This window comes from Cololabis saira, chromosome 11, assembly GCF_033807715.1.
Source record: "Cololabis saira isolate AMF1-May2022 chromosome 11, fColSai1.1, whole genome shotgun sequence".
Classification (NCBI taxonomy): Eukaryota; Metazoa; Chordata; class Actinopteri; order Beloniformes; family Belonidae; genus Cololabis; species Cololabis saira.
In genome coordinates this window covers 1,411,554-1,435,526 of record NC_084597.1, presented here as the reverse complement: position 1 = coordinate 1,435,526, position 23,973 = coordinate 1,411,554, and the positions used below count along the sequence as shown (strand labels likewise).

At 38.8% G+C, this 23,973-nt stretch overlaps 1 protein-coding gene across 1 annotated transcript in view; it reads right to left on the bottom strand.

The window, feature by feature from the left end:
- Positions 1–1,322: 1,322 nt before the first annotated feature.
- Positions 1,323–23,973, bottom strand: part of LOC133454501 (stromelysin-3-like) — a 38,906-nt gene continuing 16,255 nt past the window's right edge. Inside the window, exons 3-8 of the mRNA XM_061733224.1 lie at positions 19,041–19,181; positions 14,091–14,224; positions 12,911–13,170; positions 11,648–11,852; positions 10,052–10,312; positions 1,323–1,671 (exon numbers count right to left, since the gene is read on the bottom strand). Of these exons, the coding sequence (XP_061589208.1) occupies positions 1,544–1,671; positions 10,052–10,312; positions 11,648–11,852; positions 12,911–13,170; positions 14,091–14,224; positions 19,041–19,181 (1,129 nt within the window). The 3' untranslated portion in view covers positions 1,323–1,543. The remainder of the gene's footprint in view (positions 1,672–10,051; positions 10,313–11,647; positions 11,853–12,910; positions 13,171–14,090; positions 14,225–19,040; positions 19,182–23,973) is intronic.

Below are 23,973 nucleotides of genomic sequence, written 5' to 3'. Positions count from 1 at the left end.
TTCCACATTAACCATGCTTGATTAAAAAAAAAAGTAAATTTAAAAGTGTGTAAATCTAATTTCACGTCATCGAGACCAAAGTTAATCAGTGAAATAAACAGATTTGTGTTGAGAAAAACCTTCAGATGGAACAAAATGATCTTTACACTAAACTCTCAATCTGACCAGGAATATTTGTCTTATTTCTGGTTAAAATGTCTCATTTTTAGTCAAAAAATCTCATTACACTTAAAACAAGAGTCATTACCAGAAAAATAACTTATTTTACAATTTTCACCTGTTTCAAGTAGATTTTCACTTGAAATTAGTAGAAAAATCTGCCAGTGGAACAAGACTTTTTTCTCAAAATATCAACTTTTTTTTGAAAGTTTTGAGAAAAAAGTCGAAATTTCGAGAACAAAAGTACCACTGGCAGATTTTTCTACTTATTTTAAGTGAAAATTTTAAGTGAAAACTGAAAGGGGGGAAAATTGTTGTTTTTCAATGACATTTCGACTTTTTTCTCCAAATTTCAACTTTTTTCTCCAAATTTCAACTTTTTTCTTGACATTTCTACTTATTTCAAGTGAAAATTTACTTGCAACAGGTGAAAATTGTCAAATAAGTTATTTTTCTGGTAATGACTCTGGTTTTAAGTGAAATGAGATAATTTTTGACTAAAAATGAGACTTTTCAACTAGAAATAAGACAAATATTCCTGATAAGATTTTGAATTTTTGCAGTGCAGAATGACAGTGGATTTATTGAATATTTGAGCATTTTGATTAAACGTCAGTGTTTATGAGGAAGATAAAAGATAAAAGTTGCTAATTTCCATCTCAGTTTTGCAGTTCTGGGTAAAAAACTTCATTTATTTCCCACGAAGGCTATTGTTTCAATGTGTGAAGGTTTTAGGATTTAAGCACCAAACTATTACATCGAACTGCAAATCACATTTAAAATCAAGTATTTAAAGACTATAACATACATATCAGTTTGCTTATTTTGTTAAAAACTATTAGTTTGGAAAAGCACTGCAAAAACTCCAAATCTTAACAGGAATATTTGTCTTATTTCTAGTTAAAATGTCTCATTTTTAGTAAAAAAAAATCTCATTACACTTAAAACAAGACTCATTACCAGAAAAAAGTTGAAATTTCGAGAAAAAAGTCGAAATCTTGAGAAAAAAGTTGAAATTTTGAAAAAAAAGTCGAAATTTTGAAAAAAAAAGTCGAAATTTTTTTCTCGACATTTCGACTTTTTTCAAGTGAAACAGGTGAAAAATCAGCTTTTTTTTCCTCAAAATTTCGAAATTTTGAGAAAAAAGTTGAAATGTCGGGAAAAAAGTCGAAATTTCGAGAAAAAAAAAGCAGATTTTTCTACTTATTTTAAGTGAAAATCTACTTGAAACAGGAGAAAATTGTTGTTTTTTGAGTCTTTGAGTCTTGTCTTAAGTGTAATGAGACTTTTTTTGACTAAAAATGAGACATTTTAACCAGAAATCAGCCCAATATTCCCGGTAAGATGTTGAGTTTGTGCAGAGCGTCTGAATGAATGAATTAATTTATTTGTACAGGGAGGCGGAGCAGCTGAAGAAATCCACGCCGATGATCCGCGGGTATCCCTTCAGAACCGTCAGGGTCACCGGGTCGAACTTCCAGTAGTCCTGCCCGCTGACGAAGTTAGTGTAACCTGCAAAAGAAAGAACAAAGTTAGTATAACCTGCAAAAGAAAGATAAGTTAGTGTAACCTGCAAAATAAAAGATAGAAAAACGAAGTTAGTGTAACCTGCAAAAGAAAGAACAAAGTTAGTATAACCTGCAAAAGAAAGATAGAGGAACGAAGTTAGTGTAACCTGCAAAAGAAAGAACAAAGTTTGTGTAACCTGCAAAATAAAAGATAGAAGAACGAAGTTAGTATAACCTGCAAAACAAAGATAGAAGTTAGTGTAACCTGCAAAAGAAAGATAAGTTAGTGTAACCTGCAAAATAAAAGATAGAAAAACGAAGTTAGTGTAACCTGCAAAAGAAAGAACAAAGTTAGTGTAACCTGCAAAATAAAAGATAAGTTAGTATAACCTGCAAAAGAAAGAACAAAGTTAGTGTAACCTGCAAAAGAAAGATAGAAGGAATTAAGTTAGTATAACCTGGAAAAGAAAGATAAGTTAGTATAACCTGCAAAAGAAAGATAGAAGAACAAAGTTAGTGTAACCTGGAAAATAAAAGATAGAAGAACAAAGTTAGTATAACCTGCAAAATAAAAGATAGAAGAACAAAGTTAGTATAACCTGGTAGAGACAGAAGGAACAAACATTTTTTTTCTCCTTTTTTTTCTTTTTTTTGCCTTTTTTTCTCTTTTTTAGGGCCCGAGCACCTTCAGTGCGAAGGCCTATTGTATCTGTAGGAATTTTTATTATTAGGGCCCGAGCACTTGCAGTGCGAAGGCCCTATTATATTTGCAGGAATTTTTATTAGGGCCCGAGCACCTTCAGTGCGAAGGCCCTATTGTATCTGTAGGAATTTTTCTTTCTTTTTTCTTCTGACGAAAGGAGGGCCTTTTTGCCCCCCTAAACGTGCCCAAAAAGTCACCAAATTTTGCATGCAAGTCAGGCCTGGCGAAAAATTTGATATTTAATGGTTTACATTAATGGGCGTGGCAAAATGGCTCAAGAGCGCCCCCTGGAAAACTTTGTGCCTCAAGCCCCACAATACGGTTTGACGTACATGCAAAAAAATCGCTACACACCTGTATCAGTACACAACTTAAAGAAAAGTCTCTTGGCGCCATGGCCCAAACCCAACAGGATGTCGGCCATTCTGAATTAATCGTGTCACTTTGGCGCAATTTATGCCATTCCTTCGGCAGTTAATACGGCCCGAACCGTAACGTGCACCCAGGTGTGTTATACATCAAAATGTGCGTCTACATCCTGCGACTATGCGCATTACTTTTCTCTTTCAAAAGCGTTACCATGGCGACGCTAGACGCCAAAAAGCGCGCCCACCCTTCATCTGGTTGGTTCAGACAGAAAAAACTTTGCGCCTCAAGCCCCATAATACGGTTTGACGTACATGAACGAAAATCGGTACACACCTGTATCATGTCGCAACTTAAAGAAAAGTCTCTTGGCGCCATGGCCGAAACCGAACAGGAAGTCGGCCATTTTGAACATTCTGAATTAATCGCGTAATTTTGGAGCAATATGAGCCATTCCTTCGAGAATTAATACGGCCCGAACCGTAACATGCACCCAGGTGTGTTATACATCAAAATGTGCGTCTCCATCCTGCGACTACGCGCATTACTTTTCTCTTTGAAAAGTGTTACCGTGGCGACGCTAGACGCCAACAAGCGCACCCCCCCTTCATCTGATTGGTCCATATTTGATAGTTCCCCAAAAGTCACCAAATTTTGCACCAAGCCAGGCCTGGCGATAAATTTGATATTTCATGGTTTGTATTAATGGGCGTGGAAAAATGGCTCAACAGCGCCCCCCGGAAAACTTTGTGCCTCAAGCCCCACAATACGGTGTGACGTACATGCACGAAAATCGGTACACACCTGTATCATGTCACAACTTAAAGAAAAGTCTCTTGGCGCCATGGCCAAAACCGAACAGGAAGTCAGCCATTTTGAATTAATTGTGTAATTTTGGTGCAATTTATGCCATTCTTTCGGCAATTAATACGGCCCGAACCGTAACGTGCACCCAGGTGTGTTATACATCAAAATGTGCGTCTTCATCTTGCGACTACGCGCATTACTTTTCTCTTTCAAAAGTGTTACCGTGGCGACGCTAGACGCCAAAAAGCGTGCCCCCCTTCATCTGATTGGTCCATATTTGATAGTTCTCCAAAAGTCACCAAATTTTGCACGCAAGCCAGGCCTGGCGATAAATTTGATATTTCATGGTTTGCATTAATGGGCGTGGCCTAACGGCTCAACAGCGCCCCCTAGAATAATTTTCTCTGCCATAACTTTTGAAAGGTTTGACATAAAGAGTCGTGGGTGGTGTCATGGGACTCGATATTGAGTCCTTGACCATAATTGGTGAAAATTAGCCCCGCCCCTTCTTCGGATTGGTTGTCCCGATTTTCTGCTATAACCTTTGAATGGTTTGACATAGAGAGTCGTGGGTGGTGTCATCAGATTCTGTATGGAGTCCTTGACCTTCATTGGCCTGAATTAGCCCCGCCCCTTCTTCTGATTGGTTGTCCCTTTTTTCTGCTATAACTTTTGAATGGTTTGACATAGGAAGTTGTGGGTGGTGTCATTTCTGATATGCTTATGGGGGGCGGTGGCCGTGAGTGCGAGGGCCCGTTCATCGCTGCTTGCAGCTTTAATTATTATTATTTTTTTTCTGACGAAAGGAGGGCCTTTTTGCCCCCCTAAACGTGCCCAAAAAGTCACCAAATTTTGCATGCCAGCCAGGCCTGGCGAAAAATTTTATATTTAATGGTTTGCATTAATGGGCGTGGCAAAATGGCTCAACAGCGCCCCCCGGAAAACTTTGTGCCTCAAGCCCCACGATACGTTTTGACGTACATGCACGAAAATCGGTACACACCTGTATCATGGCGCAACTTAAAGAAAAGTCTCTTGGTGCCATGCCCGAAACCGAACAGGATGTCGGCCATTTTGAATTAATCGTGTCATTTTGGCGAAATTTATGCCATTCCTTCGGCAGTTAATACGGCCCGAACCGTAACGTGCACCCAGGTGTGTTATACATCAAAATGTGCGTCTCCATCCTCCGACACCACGCATTACTTTTCTCTTTCAAAAGCGTTACCGTGGCGATGCTAGACGCCAAAAAGCGCGCCCCCCCTTCATCTGATTGGTTCTGACAGAAAAAACTTTGCGCCTCAAGCCCCATAATACGGTTTGACGTACATGAACGAAAATCGGTACACACCTGTATCATGTCGCAACTTAAAGAAAAGTCTCTTGGCACCATGGCCGAAACCAAACAGGAAGTCGGCCATTTTGAACATTCTGAATTAATCGCGTAATTTTGGAGCAATTTATGCCATTCATTTGAGAATTAATACGGCCCGAACCGTATCATGAACCCAGATGTGTTATACATCAAAATGTGCGTCTACATCCTGCGACTACACGCATTACTTTTCTCTTTCAAAAGTGTTACCGTGGCGACGCTAGACGCCAAAAGGCGCGCCCCCCCTTCATGTGATTGGTCCATATTTGATAGTTCTCCAAAAGTCACCAAATTTTGCATGCAAGCCAGACTTGGCGATAAATTTGATATTTCATGGTTTGCATTAATGGGCGTGGCAAAATGGCTCAACAGCGCCCCCTAGAATACTTTTATCTGCCATAACTTTTGAATGGTTTGACATAGGAAGTTGTGGGTGGTGTCATGGGACTCTGTAATGTGTTCTTAAGCTTCGTTGGCCTTAATTAGCCCCGCCCCTTCTTCTGATTGGTTGTCCCGATTTTCTGCTATAACTTTGGAATGGTTTGACATAGAGAGTCGTGGGTGGTGTCATCAGATTATGTATGGAGTCCTTGACCTTCATTGGCCTGAATTAGCCCCGCCCCTTCTTCTGATTGGTTGTCCTTTTTTTATAATAAAATCGCCGCCAGTCGCTCTCGCGCTGACTCCCGCTTCCTGATTCAAACGTCTGCCGGCCCCGCCCCCCGACCAATCAGTGGCGAGTAGGGTGATGAGGGCCCCGCCCCCCGACCAATCCGTGGCGAGTAGGGTGATGACGGCCCCGCCCCCCGACCAATCAGTTCCCTGTAATGTGGTGACCTCAGAAATATTCCCGGCTCAGCCCGGTTACAACCTTGGCAGAATGGTTACAGAAAAAGTAATAATAAAATAGTAGTGTTTTACTAATATTTATACCTTACAAATATTTAAAAAATTAGGAAAAAAAAGTTCCAGATATTATATCGCTATGTTGGTCTCTCCTAAGCCAGTAAGTCAAACTGAAAGTAATAGTTGAGTCTTAGCTCAACCAGAGCATTACGGTCTATGGTGCTGGAGGTCCGGAGTTCGAGACCGGCTGTGTCCCGAAATTTTTTTTTTTACATCAAAATTTTCGTCTCTGTCCTGCGACGACGCACATTACTTTTCTCTTTCAAAAGTGTTACCGTGGCGACGCTAGACGCGAAAAAGCGCCCCCCCCCCCCCCCCCTTCATCTGATTGGTCCATATTTGATAGTTCTCCAAAAGTCACCAAAATTTGCATGCAAGCCAGGCCTGGCGATAAATTTTATATTTCATGGTTTGCATTAATAGGGGTGGCAAAATGGCTCAACAGCGCCCCCCGGAAAACTTTGTGCCTCAAGCCCCACAATACGGTTTGATGTACATGCACGAAAATCGCTACACACCTGTATCATGGCGCAACTTAAAGAAAAGTCTCTTGGAGCCATGGCCGAAACCGAACAGGAAGTCGGCCATTTTGAATTAATTGTGTAATTTTGGCGCAATTTATGCCATTCCTTCGGCAATTAATACGGCCCGAACCGTAACGTGCACCCAGGTGTGTTATACATCAAAATGTGCGTCTCCATCCTGCGACACCACGCATTACTTTTCTCTTTCAAAAGTGTTACCGTGGCGACTCTAGACGCCAAAAGGCGCGCCCCCCCTTCATCTGATTGGTCCTTATTTGATAGTTCTCCAAAAGTCACCAAATTTTGCATGCAAGCCAGGCCTGGAGATAAATTTGATATTTCATGGTTTGCATTAATGGGCGTGGCCTAACGGCTCAACAGCGCCCCCTAGAATACTTTTCTCTGCCATAACTTTTGAATGGTTTGACATAGGAAGTTGTGGGTGATGTCATGGGACTCTGTAATGAGTCCTTAAGCTTCGTTGGCCTTAATTAGCTCCGCCCCTTCTTCTGATTGGTTGTCCCTTTTTTCTACTATAACTTTTGAATGGTTTGACATAGAGAGTCGTGGGTGGTGTCATGGGACTCTGTATTGAGTCCTTAAGCTTCGTTGGCCTTAATTAGCCCCGCCCCTTCTTCTGATTGGTTGTCCCGATTTTCTGCCATAACTTTTGAATGGTTTGACATAGGAAGTTGCGGGTGATGTCATGGGACTCTGTAATGAGTCCTTAAGCTTCGTTGGCCTTAATTAGCCCCGCCCCTTCTTCTGATTGGTTGTCCCTGGTTGTCCCTTTTTTCTGCTATAACTTTTGAATGGTTTGACACAGGAAGTCTTTTATGGTGTCATTTCTGATATGCTTATGGGGGGGCGGTGGCCGTGAGTGCGAGGGCCCGTTCATCGCTGCTTGCAGCTTTAATTATTATTATTATTATTTCTTTTTTTCTTCTGACAAAGTGATGGCCTTTTTGCCCCCCTTAACATGCCCAAAAAGTCACCAAATTTTGCACCCAAGTCAGGCCTGGCGAAAAATTTGATATTTAATGGTTTGCATTAATGGGCGTGGTAAAATGGCTCAACAGCGCCCCCTAGAAAACTTTGTGCCTCAAGCCCCACGATACGGTTTGACGTACATGCACGAAAATCGGTACACACCTGTATCATGGGACAACTTAAAGAAAAGTCTCTTGGCGTCATGCCCGAAACCGAACAGGATGTCGGCCATTTTGAATTAATCATGTCATTTTGGCGAAATTTATGCCATTCCTTCGAAAGTTAATTCAGCCCGAACCGTAACGTGCACCCAGGTGTGTTATACATCAAAATGTGCGTCTCCATCCTGCGACACCACGCATTACTTTTCTCTTTCAAAAGCGTTACTGTGGCGACGCTAGACGCCAAAAAGCGCGCCCACCCTTCATCTGATTGGTTCAGACAGAAAAAACTTTGCGCCTCAAGCCCCATAATACGGTGTGACGTACATGAACGAAAATCGGTACACACCTGTATCATGTCGCAACTTAAAGAAAAGTCTCTTGGCGCCATGGCCAAACCGAACAGGAAGTCGGCCATTTTGAACATTCTGAATTAATCCTGTAATTTTGGAGCAATATATGCCATTCCTTCGAGAATTAATTCAGCCCGAACCGTAACGTGCACCCAGGTGTGTTATACATCAAAATGTGCGTCTCCATCCTGCGACTACACGCATTACTTTTCTCTTTCAAAAGTGTTACCGTGGCGACGCTAGACACCAACAAACGCACCTCCCCTTCATCTGATTGGTCCATATTTGATAGTTCCCCAAAAGGCACCAAATTTGGCATGCAAGCCAGGCCTGGCGGTAAATTTGATATTTTATGGTTTGCATTAATGGGCGTGGTAAAATGGCTCAACAGCGCCCCCTTGAAAACTTTGTGCCTCAAGCCCCACAATACGGTTTGACGTACATGCACGAAAATCGGTACACACCTGTATCATGGGACAACTTAAAGAAAAGTCTCTTGGTGCCATGGCCGAAACCGAACAGGAAGTCGGCCATTTTGAAATCTGATTGGTCCATATTTGATAGTTCTCCAAAAGCCACCAAATTTTGCATGCAAGACAGACTTGGCGATAAATGTGATATTTCATGGTTTGCATTAATGGGCGTGGCCTAACGGCTCAACAGCGCCCCCTAGAATACTATTCTCTGCCATAACTTTTGAATGGTTTGACATAGGAAGTCGTGGGTGGTGTCATTTCTGATACTTATGGGGGGCGGTGGCCGTGAGTGCGAGGGCCCGTTCATCGCTGCTTGCATCTTTAATTTCTCCTTTCTTTCTCTTTTTTCACGCCTTTTTTCGCATTTGTTTCTCATTTATTTCATTTTTTTCTCTTTTTTTCTCCTTTTTTTCTTCTTTTTTTCTTTTTTTTTCCTTTTTTCATTTTTTCCTCTTTTTTTCTCCTTTTTTTTCCTCTTTTTTCTCCTTTTTTTCTATTTTTTCTGCCTTTTTTTGCTTTTTTCTCAATTTTTTTCGCCTTTTTTCCTCCGTTTTTTCTCCTTTTTTTCAGCCTTTTTTCTTCTTTTTTTCTCTTTTTTTCGCCTTTTTCTTTCCTTTTTTTCTTCTTTTTCCTCCTTTTTTCCTCTTTTTTTCTCCTTTTTTACTCTTTTTTTCTGCCTTTTTTCCTCTTTTTTTCTCCCTTTTTTGTCCTTTTTTCAATTTTTTTCTCCCTTTTTTCCTCTTTTTTCTCCTTTTTTTCGCCATTTTTCGCGTTTTTTGCCTTTTTTACAGACAGAAGGAACAAAGTTTTTTTTCCGCTATTTTTTGCCTTTTTTTCTATTTTTCTCATTTTTTTCTCTCTTTTTTTCTTCTTTTTTTCTCTTTTTGTTGCCCTTTTCTGCCTTTTTTTCACCTTTTCTTCTACTTTTTTTTCTCTTTTTTCCCCTTTTTTCTATTTTTTCGCCTTTTTTTCCTATTTTTTTTTAGTTAGGTTTAGTTTCTAGGTTTAGTTTCTAGTTAGGTTTAGTTTAGTTAGGTTTAGTTTAGTTAGGTTTAGTTTCTAGGTTTAGTTTCTAGTTAGGTTTAGTTTAGTTAGGTTTAGTTTAGTTAGGTTTAGTTTAGTTAGGTTTAGTTTAGTTAGGTTTAGTTTGTAGTTAGGTTTAGTTTCTAGTTAGTTTCTAGTTAGTTTCTAGTTAGTTTCTAGTTAGTTTCTAGTTAGTTTCTAGTTAGTTTCTAGTTAGTTTCTTACCGTATTTGTCCCTGAAGGCTCCGTAGTCAGGTTTAGTGTTTAGTTAGGTTTAGTTTAGCTAGGTTTAGTTTCTAGTCAGGTTTAGTTTAGGTTCTCACCGTATTTGTCCCGGAAGGCTCCGTTAGGTTTAGTTTAGCTAGGTTTAGTTTAGTCAGGTTTAGTTTAGCTAGGTTTAGTTTAGCTAGGTTTAGTTTAGTTAGGTTTAGTTTAGCTAGGTTTAGTTTAGTCAGGTTTAGTTTAGCTAGGTTTAGTTTAGCTAGGTTTAGTTTAGCTAGGTTTAGTTTAGCTAGGTTTAGTTTAGCTAGGTTTAGTTTAGTTAGGTTTAGTTTAGTTTCTTACCGTATTTGTCCCTGAAGGCTCCGTTAGGTTTAGTTTAGCTAGGTTTAGTGTTTAGTTTAGTTTCTTACCGTATTTGTCCCTGAAGGCTCCGTTAGGTTTAGTCTCTAGTTAGGTTTAGTTTACAGTAATTTCTCACCGTATTTGTCCCGGAAGGCTCCGTCGAAGCGGCTCGGCAGCCCCGCCCACTTGTGCATGCCGGCCGGGTGGGCGTCGTTGACTCGGTTGTTGTTGGGGCTGAACGACCAGTAGAACGGCGGGTTGAACAGGAAGATCGTCTCGTCTCGGTCCACCGCCCAGTTCACCGCCGCGTGAATCTCCGACACAGGAAGTCCCAGCTGCTGGATGGAATCAGGGCCGGTGATCTTCCTGCCGGCGTCAAACACCCAGTAGCTGTTACCTGTAACGGAAACAAACACCTGTAACAAACCCTGTAACTGTTACCTGTAACGGAAACAAAGACCTGTAACTGTTACCTGTAACGGAAACAAAGACCTGTAACTGTTACCTGTAACGGAAACAAACACCTGTAACTGTAACAAACACCCAGTAGCTGTTACCTGTAACGGAAACAAAGACCTGTAACTGTTACCTGTAACGGAAACAAACACCCAGTAACTGTCACCTGTAACGGAAACAAACACCCAGTAACTGTCACCTGTAACGGAAACAAACCCCTGTAACTGTTACCTGTAACAAACACCCAGTAACTGTTACTGTAACGGAAACAAACCCAGTAGCTGTAACCTGTAACGGAAACAAAGACCTGTAACTGTTACCTGTAACGGAAACAAACACCTGTAACTGTAACAAACACCCAGTAGCTGTTACCTGTAACGAAACAAAGACCTGTAACTGTTACCTGTAACGGAAACAAAGACCTGTAACTGTTACCTGTAACGGAAACAAACACCCAGTAACTGTCACCTGTAACGGAAACAAACACCCAGTAACTGTCACCTGTAACGGAAACAAACACCTGTAACTGTTACTGTAATGGAAACAAACCCAGTAGCTGTAACCTGTAACGGAAACAAAGACCTGTAACTGTTACCTGTAACAAACCCAGTAACTGTCACCTGTAACGGAAACAAAGACCTGTAACTGTTACTGTAACGGACACAAACACCTGTAACTGTTACCTGTAACGGACACAAACACCTGTAACTGTTACCTGTAACAAACACCCAGTAACTGTTACCTGTAACGGACACAAAGACCTGTAACTGTCACCTGTAACGGAAACAAAGACTGTTACCTGTAACAAACACCTGTAACTGTTACCTGTAACGGTAACAAACACCCAGTAACTGTCACCTGTAACAAACACCCAGTAACTGTTACCTGTAACGGAAACAAAGACCTGTAACTGTTACCTGTAACAAACACCTGTAACTGTTACCTGTAACGGAAACAAAGACCTGTAACTGTTACCTGTAACAAACACCCAGTAACTGTTACCTGTAACGGAAACAAACCCAGTAACTGTTACCTGTAACAAACTGTAGTGTTTTTCCAGTGTGTTTCTACCTTTGAAGATGTTGCCAGACTTTTTCTTCTCGAAATTTCAACTTTTTTCTCGAAATTTCGACTTTTTTCTTGAAATTTTGACTTTTTTCTCGAAATGTTGACTTTTTTCTCAACATTTCGACTTTCTTCTCTACCTTTGAAGAACCAGACGTTGCCAGACTTGTCTTTCATTCATTCATCATTTGTTCCAGTTTAGTTTCTCTACCTTTGAAGAACCAGACGTTGCCAGACTTGTCCTCGTAGGCGGCATCGATGGAGTCGGGGAATCCTCTCCAGTGTCGCGTGGAAAGCGCCGGATATCCGTCCTGCAGTTGCCCGTCCCGGATTCTCCAAACGAACCGAGACTTGAAGAAGTAAAGTTCTCCCCGGATCATGGACACGGCGTCGAAGCTCGTCCTGCAGGCGTCGGGCTGGAACACAAAGACACTAAAACTCTAAATCTTAGTCGTTCAACACGTGATTATCGGTTTGGTGTGAAATGTTAATGTTTGTGCTCAGTGTTTTCTGGGGTTGTGTTGTTTTTGTGTCGTCATGACTGAATAAACTTCATTCACTTAATATGCAGGAACCAGAATACACACACACACACACACACACACACACACACACACACACACACACATAGCCACACAGACATACACACACACACACACACACACACACACACACATAGCCACACACATACACATACACACACTCACACACACACACACACACACACACACACACACATAGCCACACAGACATATACATACACACACACACACACACACACACACACACACACACACACACATAACCACACACACACACACACACACACACACACACACACACACACACACACACACACACACACATAGCCACACACACACACACACACACACACACACACACACACACACACACACACACACACACACACACACACATACACACACACACACACACACACACACACACACACACACACACACACACACACACACACACACACACACATAGCCACACAGACATACACAGCCACACACACACACACACACACACACACACACACACACACACACACACACACACACACACACACACACACACACACATAGCCACACAGACATACACAGCCACACACAGCCACACGCACACACACACACACACACACACACATACATAGCCACACACACACACACACGCACACACACACACACACACACACACACACACACACACCCACACACATCGGCTCGTTCACCTGCTGCTCTGTAGTTTTTGGGGTTAATTAATCGCGGTAGTTTAGCTCAGATTGTGATTGGATCTCCAGATTTGGGGCAGTTGCTGCTCGTGTTTCTGCCGGTTCCGTGTCTGTTGGTTTTTTTTTTTGTGCAGATTTCCAGTGCTTGACATGGATTAACAGCGGATGTCACCCCTCCACCCAAAAAAACAAAACTCTGCAGGAACAAGTTGTTCTCACCAGGTCTTTGCCGAGGTCGTTGGTCTCCGTTATGTCGGGCGGCGGCGTGTTTTCCCGCGGCGGCGGTGGCGGCGGCGGCGTGTTTTCCCGCCGCGGCCGCGGCCCGTACAGGTACTGGATTCCCTTCACGTCGTCCTCTCCGAGCCGCAGCGGGTACGTGTCGCTGTAGAACGGAGACATGATGGCGCCGGGAACCAGCGAGTGTTGGAGACCCAGGACGTGGCCGAACTCGTGAGCCGCTACCTGGAGGAGATCAGTCCCTTAACGAGGAGAAAAGATCAGTGATGCTAAGTGATTAACCAATTATGGTCAAGGACTCAAAACCGAGTCCGATGACACCACCCACGAGTCTTTATGTCAAGCCGTTCAAAAGTTATGGCAGAAAACAGGGTTGTCCCGATCAGGATTGTTTAGCTCCCAATCACATAAAAACATAAAAAAACGTAAAAAAAAATATTACAACTGGACCTAAAGTACTACTAACTCCGACGAAATATCGTCGTCAATGAAAATTCAGACAAAATTTCGTCGTCAACGGAAATTCTGACTAAATATCGTTGTCAACGAAAATTCGGACTAAATATCGTCGTCAACGAAAATTCGGACTAAATATCGTCGTCAACGAAAATTTGGACAAAATATCGTCGTCAATGAAAATTCGGACGAAATATCGTCGTCAACGGAAATTCGGACTAAATATTCTCGTCAAAGAAAATTCAGGAATAAATATCGTTGTCAATAAAAATTCGGACTAAATATCGTCGTCAACAAAAATTCATACTAAATATCGTTGTCAACGAAAATTCGGACTAAATATCGTCGTCAACGAAAATTCGGACTAAATATCGTCGTCAACGAAAATTTGGACAAAATATCGTCGTCAATGAAAATTCGGACGAAATATCGTCGTCAACGGAAATTCGGACTAAATATTGTCGTCAACGAAAATTCGGACTAAATATTGTCGTCAACGAAAATTCTGACTAAATATCAGCATCAATGAAATTTCGGACTAAATGTTTTAACGTGTTTTAACGTGTTTTAACGCGTTTTAACGTGTTTTAACGTGTTTTAACGCGTTTTAACGTGTTTTTACGTGTTTTTACGTGTTTTAACGTGTTTTAACGTGTTTTTACGTGTTTTAACGTGTCTTAACGTGTTTTTACGTGTTTTAACTCACCCACATTGTTTCCCAGCGTCCAGTTCTCGTCGTAATCAAAGTGAACTTCTCCTTCTCTCTGCGTTCGAGGGAAGAAAGCGTGAGCGAGAATTCCTCCTGGACCGTCGAACGGTAACGTGTCCCCGTGCCAGTACCTGTAATTAATTAATACTGTAATTAACCACTACCTGCAACACATTTACTGTACTTAACCAGTACCTGTAATTAATTAATTAATTCTGTAATTAACCAGTACCTGTAATTAATTAATACTGTAATTAACCAGTACCTGTAATTAATTAATTAATACTGTAATTAACCAGTACCTGAAACACATTTACTGTAATTAACCAGTACCTGTAATTAATTAATTAATACTGTAATTAACCAGTACCTGAAACACATTTACTGTAATTAACCAGTACCTGTAATTAATTAATACTGTAATTAACCACTACCTGCAACACATTTACTGTAATTAACCAGTACCTGTAATTAATTAGTTAATTAATACTGTAATTAACTAGTACCTGAAACACATTTACTGTAATTAACCAGTACCTGTAATTAATTAGTTAATACTGTAATTAACTAGTACCTGTAATACATTAATTAATACTGTAATTAACCAGTAGGCTGCCTGTAATTAATTAATTAATTAATACTGTAATTAACCAGTACCTGTAATTAATTAATTAATACTGTAATTAACCATTAATATTAACGAAGAAAGAAAGAAAAACGCACGCACGCACGCACGCATGTGCACGTGCGCACGCACAAAAGACGCACGCACGAAAAAACGCACGTTACGCGCACGCACGTGCACGCACGCACGAAAAAACGCACGCTACACACACGCACGTGCACATTTGCGCACGCACAAAAAAACGCACGCACACGCATGCAGGCACACATGAAAAAACGCACGTGCACGCACGAAAAAACGCACGCACAAAAAAACGCATGCACACGCACGAAAAAACGCACGCACGCACGAAAAAACGCACGCACGCACAAAAAAACGCATGCACACGCACGAAAAAACTCACGCACGCACGAAAAAACGCACGCACGCACGAAGAAACGCACGCTACACACACGCACGTGCACATTTGCGCACGCACGAAAAAACACATGCACGCGCGCATGCGCACGCACTCATGCGCACGCACGCATGCGCCCATGCGCACGCACGCGCGCACACAAAAAACTCATGCACTCACGAAAAAACGACACACGTTCACGCACGTGCACGCATGCGCATGCACGTACTAAAAAACGTACGCACGAAAAAACGCATGCAGGAAAAAACGCACGCACGCACGATAAAACGCATGCACACACGAAAATAGCACCAGCAAAACACGAAGTAAAACAAGACAGGAAGTGGACATTTATAAATGTGATCATGAGCAACATTATCTCTAACTCAGAACAGGCTTCTTTTGCTTTTACGTTCAGAAATATTTTGCTTTCTCATAAGTCTCTGCAACAAAAGCAGAACAAAATATGTGAGCATGAAGACAAGCAGGACTGGTCTTGATTAGCAACATTTGTTCTGGATTAGGAGACAATAACAAACCACAGAGAGCAGAAAAATGAGCAGAAAAATAAAACAGAACTCAGACCACGACTCTTTCAGTCGACACTTACACTGCAAAAACTCACAATCTTGCCAGGAATATTGGTCTTATTTCTAGTTAAAATGTCTCATGTTTAGTCAAAAAATCTCAGTACACTTAAAACAAAGTCTTTCTTTCTTTGTTTCTTTGTTTCTTTGTTTCTTTGTTTCTTTGTTTCTTTGTTTGTTTCTTTCTTTCTTTCTTTTTTCTCTTTCTTTATTTCTTCCTTCCTTTCTTTTTATTTTTTCATTTTTATTGTTTTATTTTACAATTTTCACCTGGTTTTTTTTACTAAAAATGAGACATTTTAAGTAGAAATAAGACAAATATTCTTGTTAAGATTTGGAGTTGTTGAGGATTTTCCAGATGAATCTCTAACGTTTCAACGGATCATAAAAGGTTCAGAAATGACTCTTCTACATTTTTGTGCAGGTTCTGACTGGAGGTGATAAATATATATAAATATATATATATATATATATATATATATATATATATATATATATATATATATATATATATATATATATATATATATATATATATATATATATATATATACTTGGCAGAAACACAGAGACGTGTTGGTGCATGAAGTATTTACGTGATTCATTCCTCGTTAAATAAAAGCTGCAGGATCTTTATTAGAAACAAACCGAACAAGTCCTGACATGTATTTATTTATATTCATCTATATTTGTAATGGACTCCACTGTATTTGCTCCTGCACTGCAAAACTCTAAATCTTACCAGGAATATTTGTCTTATTTCTAGTTAAAATGTCTCATTTTTAGTTAAAATAAGTAATAACTAAACAATATGAAGGTTTAATTACTTTAAATCTGGAGTCTTATGTTATGTTTGTTACACGTTGACCCAAATATGTCATTTAAATTCTAATTAAATTAAAGAATTTACAAAAAAAGTGCGATAAACTTGAATAATTCAGGTACTAACAAATTGAAAACTACAATTAAAAAAAAATATTAAAACATTAAAAAAAAAACAAATCCTTAAAATATATAAAAACTAAGGAATATGAAGGTTTAATTACTTTAAATCTGGATTAAATCCTTTTTTATTGATTTTTTTTATATTTTTGCTGGTGTTTCTATGTAATTTATGCTGAGTGATGTTTGTTACACATTGACCCAAATATGGCATTTAAATTCTGATTAAATGAAAGAATTTACAAAAAAAGTGGAATAAACTTGAATAATTCACGTAGCAACAAATTGAAAAAAATAAATTAAAACATAAAAAAAAAAAATCCTTTAAACATATAAGAACTATACAATATGAAGGTTTAATTACTTTAAATCTGGATTAAATCCTTTTATATTTAATTTTTTTTGATTGATTGATTGAATTGTTTATTTCGACATTTTAACATTTTAAAACAAATTAAAAACATACAGAAAAAAGCAACAACAGTAAAAACGTAATAGAAACAGGGAAAAAAACAGTGTCCGAAAAGAAGCAGCTAGAAGTAAAACGTATTTAACCCTGCCCCTTTTTACCTCTATCATAAATTAAACATAAATATTAAAAATAAATAGCTGCTAGTTTACCTATTTTTTTTACCTATATTTCATTTTTTTTATATTTTTGCTGGTGTTTCTATGTAATTTATGAGTCATGTTAGTGGACCAAAAATATGTCATTTAAATTGTGCATTTCCACCAGCAGGGGGTGCTGGAAACCAAGGGAAAAATAACTGATGTTGTCCGACAACAAAAAGGCAAAATTTCGACTTTATTCTTGAAATCTTTTTTTGTATTGTATTTCAACATTAATCTCGAAATTTCAACTTTTTTTCACGAAATTTTGACTTTTTTCACAAAATTTTGACATTTTTCTCTCGACATTTTTACTTTTTTCACGGCATTTCGACTTTTTCTCGAAATTGTACTTCAACATTAATCTCGCCATTTTGACTTTTTCACGGAATTCTGACTTTTTTCTCAACATTTCGACTTTTTTCTCAAAATTTTAACTTTTTTCACAAAATTTTAACTTTTTTCACGAAATTTTGACTTTTTTCACGACATTTTCGACTTTTTTCACGAAATTTTGACTTTTTTCTCGAAATTTTAACTTTTTAATCAACATTTTGACTTTTATCTCGACATTTCACCTTTTTTCTCAAAGTGCATAATGAAAACAAAATCTTCTTCCTCTAAAATATTATTTTTATTTTTCTACCTGATACTTTTCCGTAGATTCGCGAAAGAAAACAGTCGTGTGGAAAGACATTAGCTTGCTAATGTCGCATGCTACATTAGCATGGTCAGAATTGGTCCAATATTTAAACATGTCGGGTTTATCTAGCGTGTTAGCGTGCTAGCATTGCTACAATCTCTTACCGGGCGAAGTCGATGACGATGTCAGGTTTATCTAGCATCTTAGCATGTTAGCGTGCTAGCATTGCTATAATCTCTTACCGGGCGAAGTCGATGACGATGTCGGGTTTATCTAGCGTGCTAGCGTGCTAGCGTTGCTATAATCTCTTACCGGGCGAAGTCGATGACGATGTCGGGTTTATCTAGCGTGCTAGCGTGCTAGCGTTGCTATAATCTCTTACCGGGCGAAGTCGATGACGATGTTGGGTTTATCTAGCGTGCTAGCGTGCTAGCGTTGCTATAATCTCTTACCGGGCGAAGTCGATGACGATGTCGGGTTTATCTAGCGTGCTAGCGTGCTAGCGTTGCTATAATCTCTTACCGGGCGAAGTCGATGACGATGTTGGGTTTATCTAGCGTGCTAGCGTGCTAGCGTTGCTATAATCTCTTACCGGGCGAAGTCGATGACGATGTTGGGTTTATCTAGCGTGCTAGCGTTGCTATAATCTCTTACCGGGCGAAGTCGATGACGATGTCGGGTTTATCTAGCGTGCTAGCGTGCTAGCGTTGCTATAATCTCTTACCGGGCGAAGTCGATGACGATGTCGGGTTTATCTAGCGTGCTAGCGTGCTAGCGTTGCTATAATCTCTTACCGGGCGAAGTCGATGACGATGTCGGGTTTATCTAGCGTGCTAGCGTGCTAGCGTTGCTATAATCTCTTACCGGGCGAAGTCGATGACGATGTTGGGTTTATCTAGCGTGCTAGCGTGCTAGCGTTGCTATAATCTCTTACCGGGCGAAGTCGATGACGATGTTGGGTTTATCTAGCGTGCTAGCGTGCTAGCGTTGCTATAATCTCTTACCGGGCGAAGTCGATGACGATGTCGGGTTTATCTAGCGTGCTAGCGTGCTAGCGTTGCTATAATCTCTTACCGGGCGAAGTCGATGACGATGTCGGGTTTATCTAGCGTGCTAGCGTGCTAGCGTTGCTATAATCTCTTACCGGGCGAAGTCGATGACGATGTCGGGTTTCTCGGTCACTTCTCTGAAGGATAGCGGAGTCACGGCGCTCCAAATTCCAAACGCCGCTCGTAGAACTCGCCGTACTTTGTCCTCAGGCATCTGCCACGGGAACCGCTCAATCCTGGAAACATTAATATATAAAAATACACGTTAATATATATATATATATACATATATATACACGTTAATATATACAAATACACGTTAATATATACAAATACACATTAATATATACACGTTAATATATACAAATACATGTTAATATATACATATATATATATATATATATATATATACTCATTAATATATATATACACAATAATATTTACATATACACGTTAATATATACATATACTCATTAATATATACATATACACATTAATATATATATAAATATATATATATATATATATTTATATATATATATATATATATATATATATATATATATATATATAAATATATATATATATATATATATATATATATATATATATATGTAAGGAAGGAAGGAAGGAAGGAAGGGAGAAGGAAGGAAGGAAGGAAGGAAGGAAGGGAGAAGGAAGGAAGGAAGGAAGGAAGGAAGGAAGGAAGGAAGGAAGGAAGGAAGGAAGGAAGGAAGGAAGGAAGGAAGGAAGGAAGGAAGGAAGGAAGGAAGGAAGGAAGGAAGGAACTGTGAACGAGTCAACAAGGTGTTGCTACCCGATTATTAAATGTCCGAAAAAGGTCCGAAGTAGATCGGATTGAGGTGTTTACATGCAGTTTAAAAGTCCAAACGACGTCTTATACGATCAGAAACCCGATTGAACTGCTGCTTGTAAACGTACTGATAGATATTAAGGCTAGATGACTAGCTGCCGTCACACGGCGGCCATCTTGGTACAGGCAGCTCACTCATAACATTGTGTTTAATGGAGCCGTGACACGGCGGCCATCTTGGTACAGGCAGCTCGCTCATAACATTGTGTTTAATGGAGCCGTCACACGGCGGCCATCTTGGTACAGGCAGCTCGCTCATAACATTGTGTTTAATGGAGCATGTTCTGCTTAAACAACCTTAACTTGCTCAAGATAAATCTTGTCCCACTGGCAGATTTTTCTACTCATTTCAAGTGAAAATTTACTTGAAACAGGTGAAAATTGTCAAATAACAAGTTATTTTTCTGGTAATGACTCTTGTTTTAAGTGTAATGAGATTTTTTGACAAAAAATGAGACGTTTTAACAAGAAATAAGACAAATATTCCTGGTAAGAATTTCAGTTTTTGCAGTGTAGTTGATCGAGTTCAACCCAGTTCCATCCGTCTTTTTTCAGTGTTTTCTCCCATGTTTCCCTCTTATTTCCGCCTCTACAAACAAATGATCTCCGTCTCCGTCTCATCATTTCATCAGCATGAAATCTTTCACTGACATTGTGTTTCTCACTATGAAACGTTTCATCTTAGCTGTTTTTCCTGGAGAGAAAAAGGGGGAAACAAATTGTAAACAGCTGTTTTTGTCCGGATTCCAGATGAACTCAATCTTCCTAAAGATCTGGCTCTTTCTAAACATCTGGCTCGGTTCCACCACAAAATGATCTCATTGTTTGCTCCAAACTGTAATGATGAGAAACAGGTTTTTAGAGCAACGTCCCCGGCAGCTCCAGCAGCTTTTTACAGGGATTTCAGCGCGGCCGTAAACCGCTGAAACCGCTAAGTTATAAAGTTATAAAGTTATAAAGAGCTGAAACCGCTAAGGTATAAAGTTATAAAGAGCTGAAACCGCTAACTTATAAAATTATAAAGAGCTGAAACCGCTAACTTATAAAGTTATAAAGTTATAAAGAGCTGAAACCGCTAAGTTATAAAGTTATAAAGTTATAAAGAGCTGAAACCGCTAAGGTATAAAGTTATAAAGAGCTGAAACCGCTAACTTATAAAATTATAAAGAGCTGAAACCGCTAACTTATAAAGTTATAAAGTTATAAAGAGCTGAAACCGCTAAGTTATAAAGTTATAAAGAGCTGAAACCGCTAACTTATAAAATTATAAAGAGCTGAAACCGCTAACTTATAAAGTTATAAAGTTATAAAGAGCTGAAACCGCTAAGTTATAAAGTTATAAAGAGCTGAAACCGCTAAGTTATAAAGTTATAAAGTTATAAAGAGCTGAAACCGCTAACTTATAAAGTTATAAAGAGCTGAAACCGCTAAGTTATAAAGTTATAAAGTTATAAAGAGCTGAAACCGCTAATTTATAAAGTTATAAAGAGCTGAAACTGCTAACTTATAAAGTTATAAACTTATAAAGTTATAAAGAGCTGAAACCGCTAGGTTATAAAGTTATAAAGTTATAAAGACCTGAAACCGCTAAGTTATAAAGTTATAAAGTTATAAAGAGCTAAAACCGCTAATTTATAAAGTTATAAAGAGCTGAAACTGCTAACTTATAAAGTTATAAAGAGCTGAAACTGCTAACTTATAAAGTTATAAAGTTATAAAGTTATAAAGAGCTGAAACTGCTAACTTATAAAGTTATAAAGTTATAAAGTTATAAAGAGCTAAAACCGCTAATTTATAAAGTTATAAAGAGCTGAAACCGCTAAGTTATAAAGTTATAAAGAGCTGAAACCGCTAAGTTATAAAGTTATAAAGAGCTGAAACTGCTAACTTATAAAGTTATAAAGTTATAAAGAGCTGAAACCGCTAAGTTATAAAGTTATAAAGAGCTGAAACTGCTAACTTATAAAGTTATAAAGTTATAAAGTTATAAAGAGCTGAAACTGCTAACTTATAAAGTTATAAAGTTATAAAGAGCTGAAACCGCTAACTTATAAAGTTATAAAGTTATAAAGAGCTGAAACCGCTAACTTATAAAGTTATAAAGTTATAAAGTTATAAAGAGCTGAAACCGCTAACTTATAAAGTTATAAAGTTATAAAGAGCTGAAACCGCTAACTTATAAAGTTATAAAGTTATAAAGTTATAAAGAGCTGAAACTGCTAACTTATAAAGTTATAAAGTTATAAAGTTATAAAGAGCTGAAACTGCTAAGTTATAAAGTTATAAAGTTATAAAGAGCTGAAACCGCTAAGTTATAAAGTTATAAAGAGCTGAAACTGCTAACTTATAAAGTTATAAAGTTATAAAGTTATAAAGAGCTGAAACCGCTAAGTTATAAAGTTATAAAGAGCTGAAACTGCTAACTTATAAAGTTATAAAGTTATAAAGTTATAAAGAGCTGAAACCGCTAAGTTATAAAGTTATAAAGAGCTGAAACTGCTAACTTATAAAGTTATAAAGTTATAAAGTTATAAAGAGCTGAAACCGCTAAGTTATAAAGTTATAAAGAGCTGAAACCGCTAACTTATAAAGTTATAAAGTTATAAAGTTATAAAGAGCTGAAACCGCTAAGTTATAAAGTTATAAAGTTATAAAGAGCTGAAACCGCTAAGTTATAAAGTTATAAAGAGCTGAAACTGCTAACTTATAAAGTTATAAAGTTATAAAGTTATAAAGAGCTGAAACCGCTAAGTTATAAAGTTATAAAGAGCTGAAACCGCTAACTTATAAAGTTATAAAGTTATAAAGTTATAAAGAGCTGAAACCGCTAACTTATAAAGTTATAAAGTTATAAAGAGCTGAAACCGCTAACTTATAAAGTTATAAAGTTATAAAGAGCTGAAACCGCTAACTTATAAAGTTATAAAGTTATAAAGAGCTGAAACCGCTAAGTTATAAAGTTATAAAGAACTGAAACCGCTAAGTTATAAAGTTATAAAGTTATAAAGAGCTGAAACCGCTAAGTTATAAAGTTATAAAGAACTGAAACCGCTAAGTTATAAAGTTATAAAGTTATAAAGAGCTGAAACCGCTAAGTTATAAAGTTATAAAGTTATAAAGAGCTGAAACCGCTAACTTATAAAGTTATAAAGTTATAAAGAGCTGAAACCGCTAACTTATAAAGTTATAAAGTTATAAAGTTATAAAGAGCTGAAACCGCTAAGTTATAAACTTATAAAGTTATAAAGAGCTGAAACCGCTAACTTATAAACTTAGAAGTTAGAAGTTAGATTAATGGAACAGCTAAAACGTTGTGACACAAAGAGCCCGAACCCTCGACCCCCAAGGCATGCTGGGGGATTTTCTGGTTCAGATTCTCCCCCAAGGCATGCTGGGGGATTTTCTGGTTCAGATTCTCCCCCAAGGCATGCTGGGGGATTTTCTGGTTCAGATTCTCCCCCAAGGCATGCTGGGGGATTTTCTGGTTCAGATTCTCCGTCACAAACAGAAAGACGTAATTAGATTTAACCTCTACGACCTCACAGGTAAATATCACTCCTACCCGGTAATTACAGGATGTCGTAGAGACTTTGATCCGTAACGATGTGGACGACGACACACTGACGTCTCACTACACTGACGTCTCACTACACTGACGTCTCACTACACTGACGTCTCACTACACTGACGTCTCACTACACTGACGTCTCACTACACTGACGTCTCACTACACTGACGTCTCACTACACTGACGTCTCACTACACTGACGTCTCACTACACTGACGTCTCACTACGCTGACGTCTCACTACGCTGACGTCTCACTACGCTGACGTCTCACTACGCTGACGTCTCACTACGCTGCCGGTTACAGATACAGAGATATTGAAGCCAAACCAGGACATTCTATCCTGTGGGGCTCGTTACCATGGCAACAAAACCTACAAACGATCCACCTGAAAAAATGCATATTTTTCTGCAGGAAAACTCGAAAAAAAAAACAACAAACGAATGGACGGACGGAGGGACGGACCAGCGAACGAACGAATCAACGAACCAACGAAACTACCAACCAACCAACCAATGAACGAATCAACGAACCTACGAACCTACGAACCAAGGAAAGAACCAATGAACCAACGAACCAACGAAACT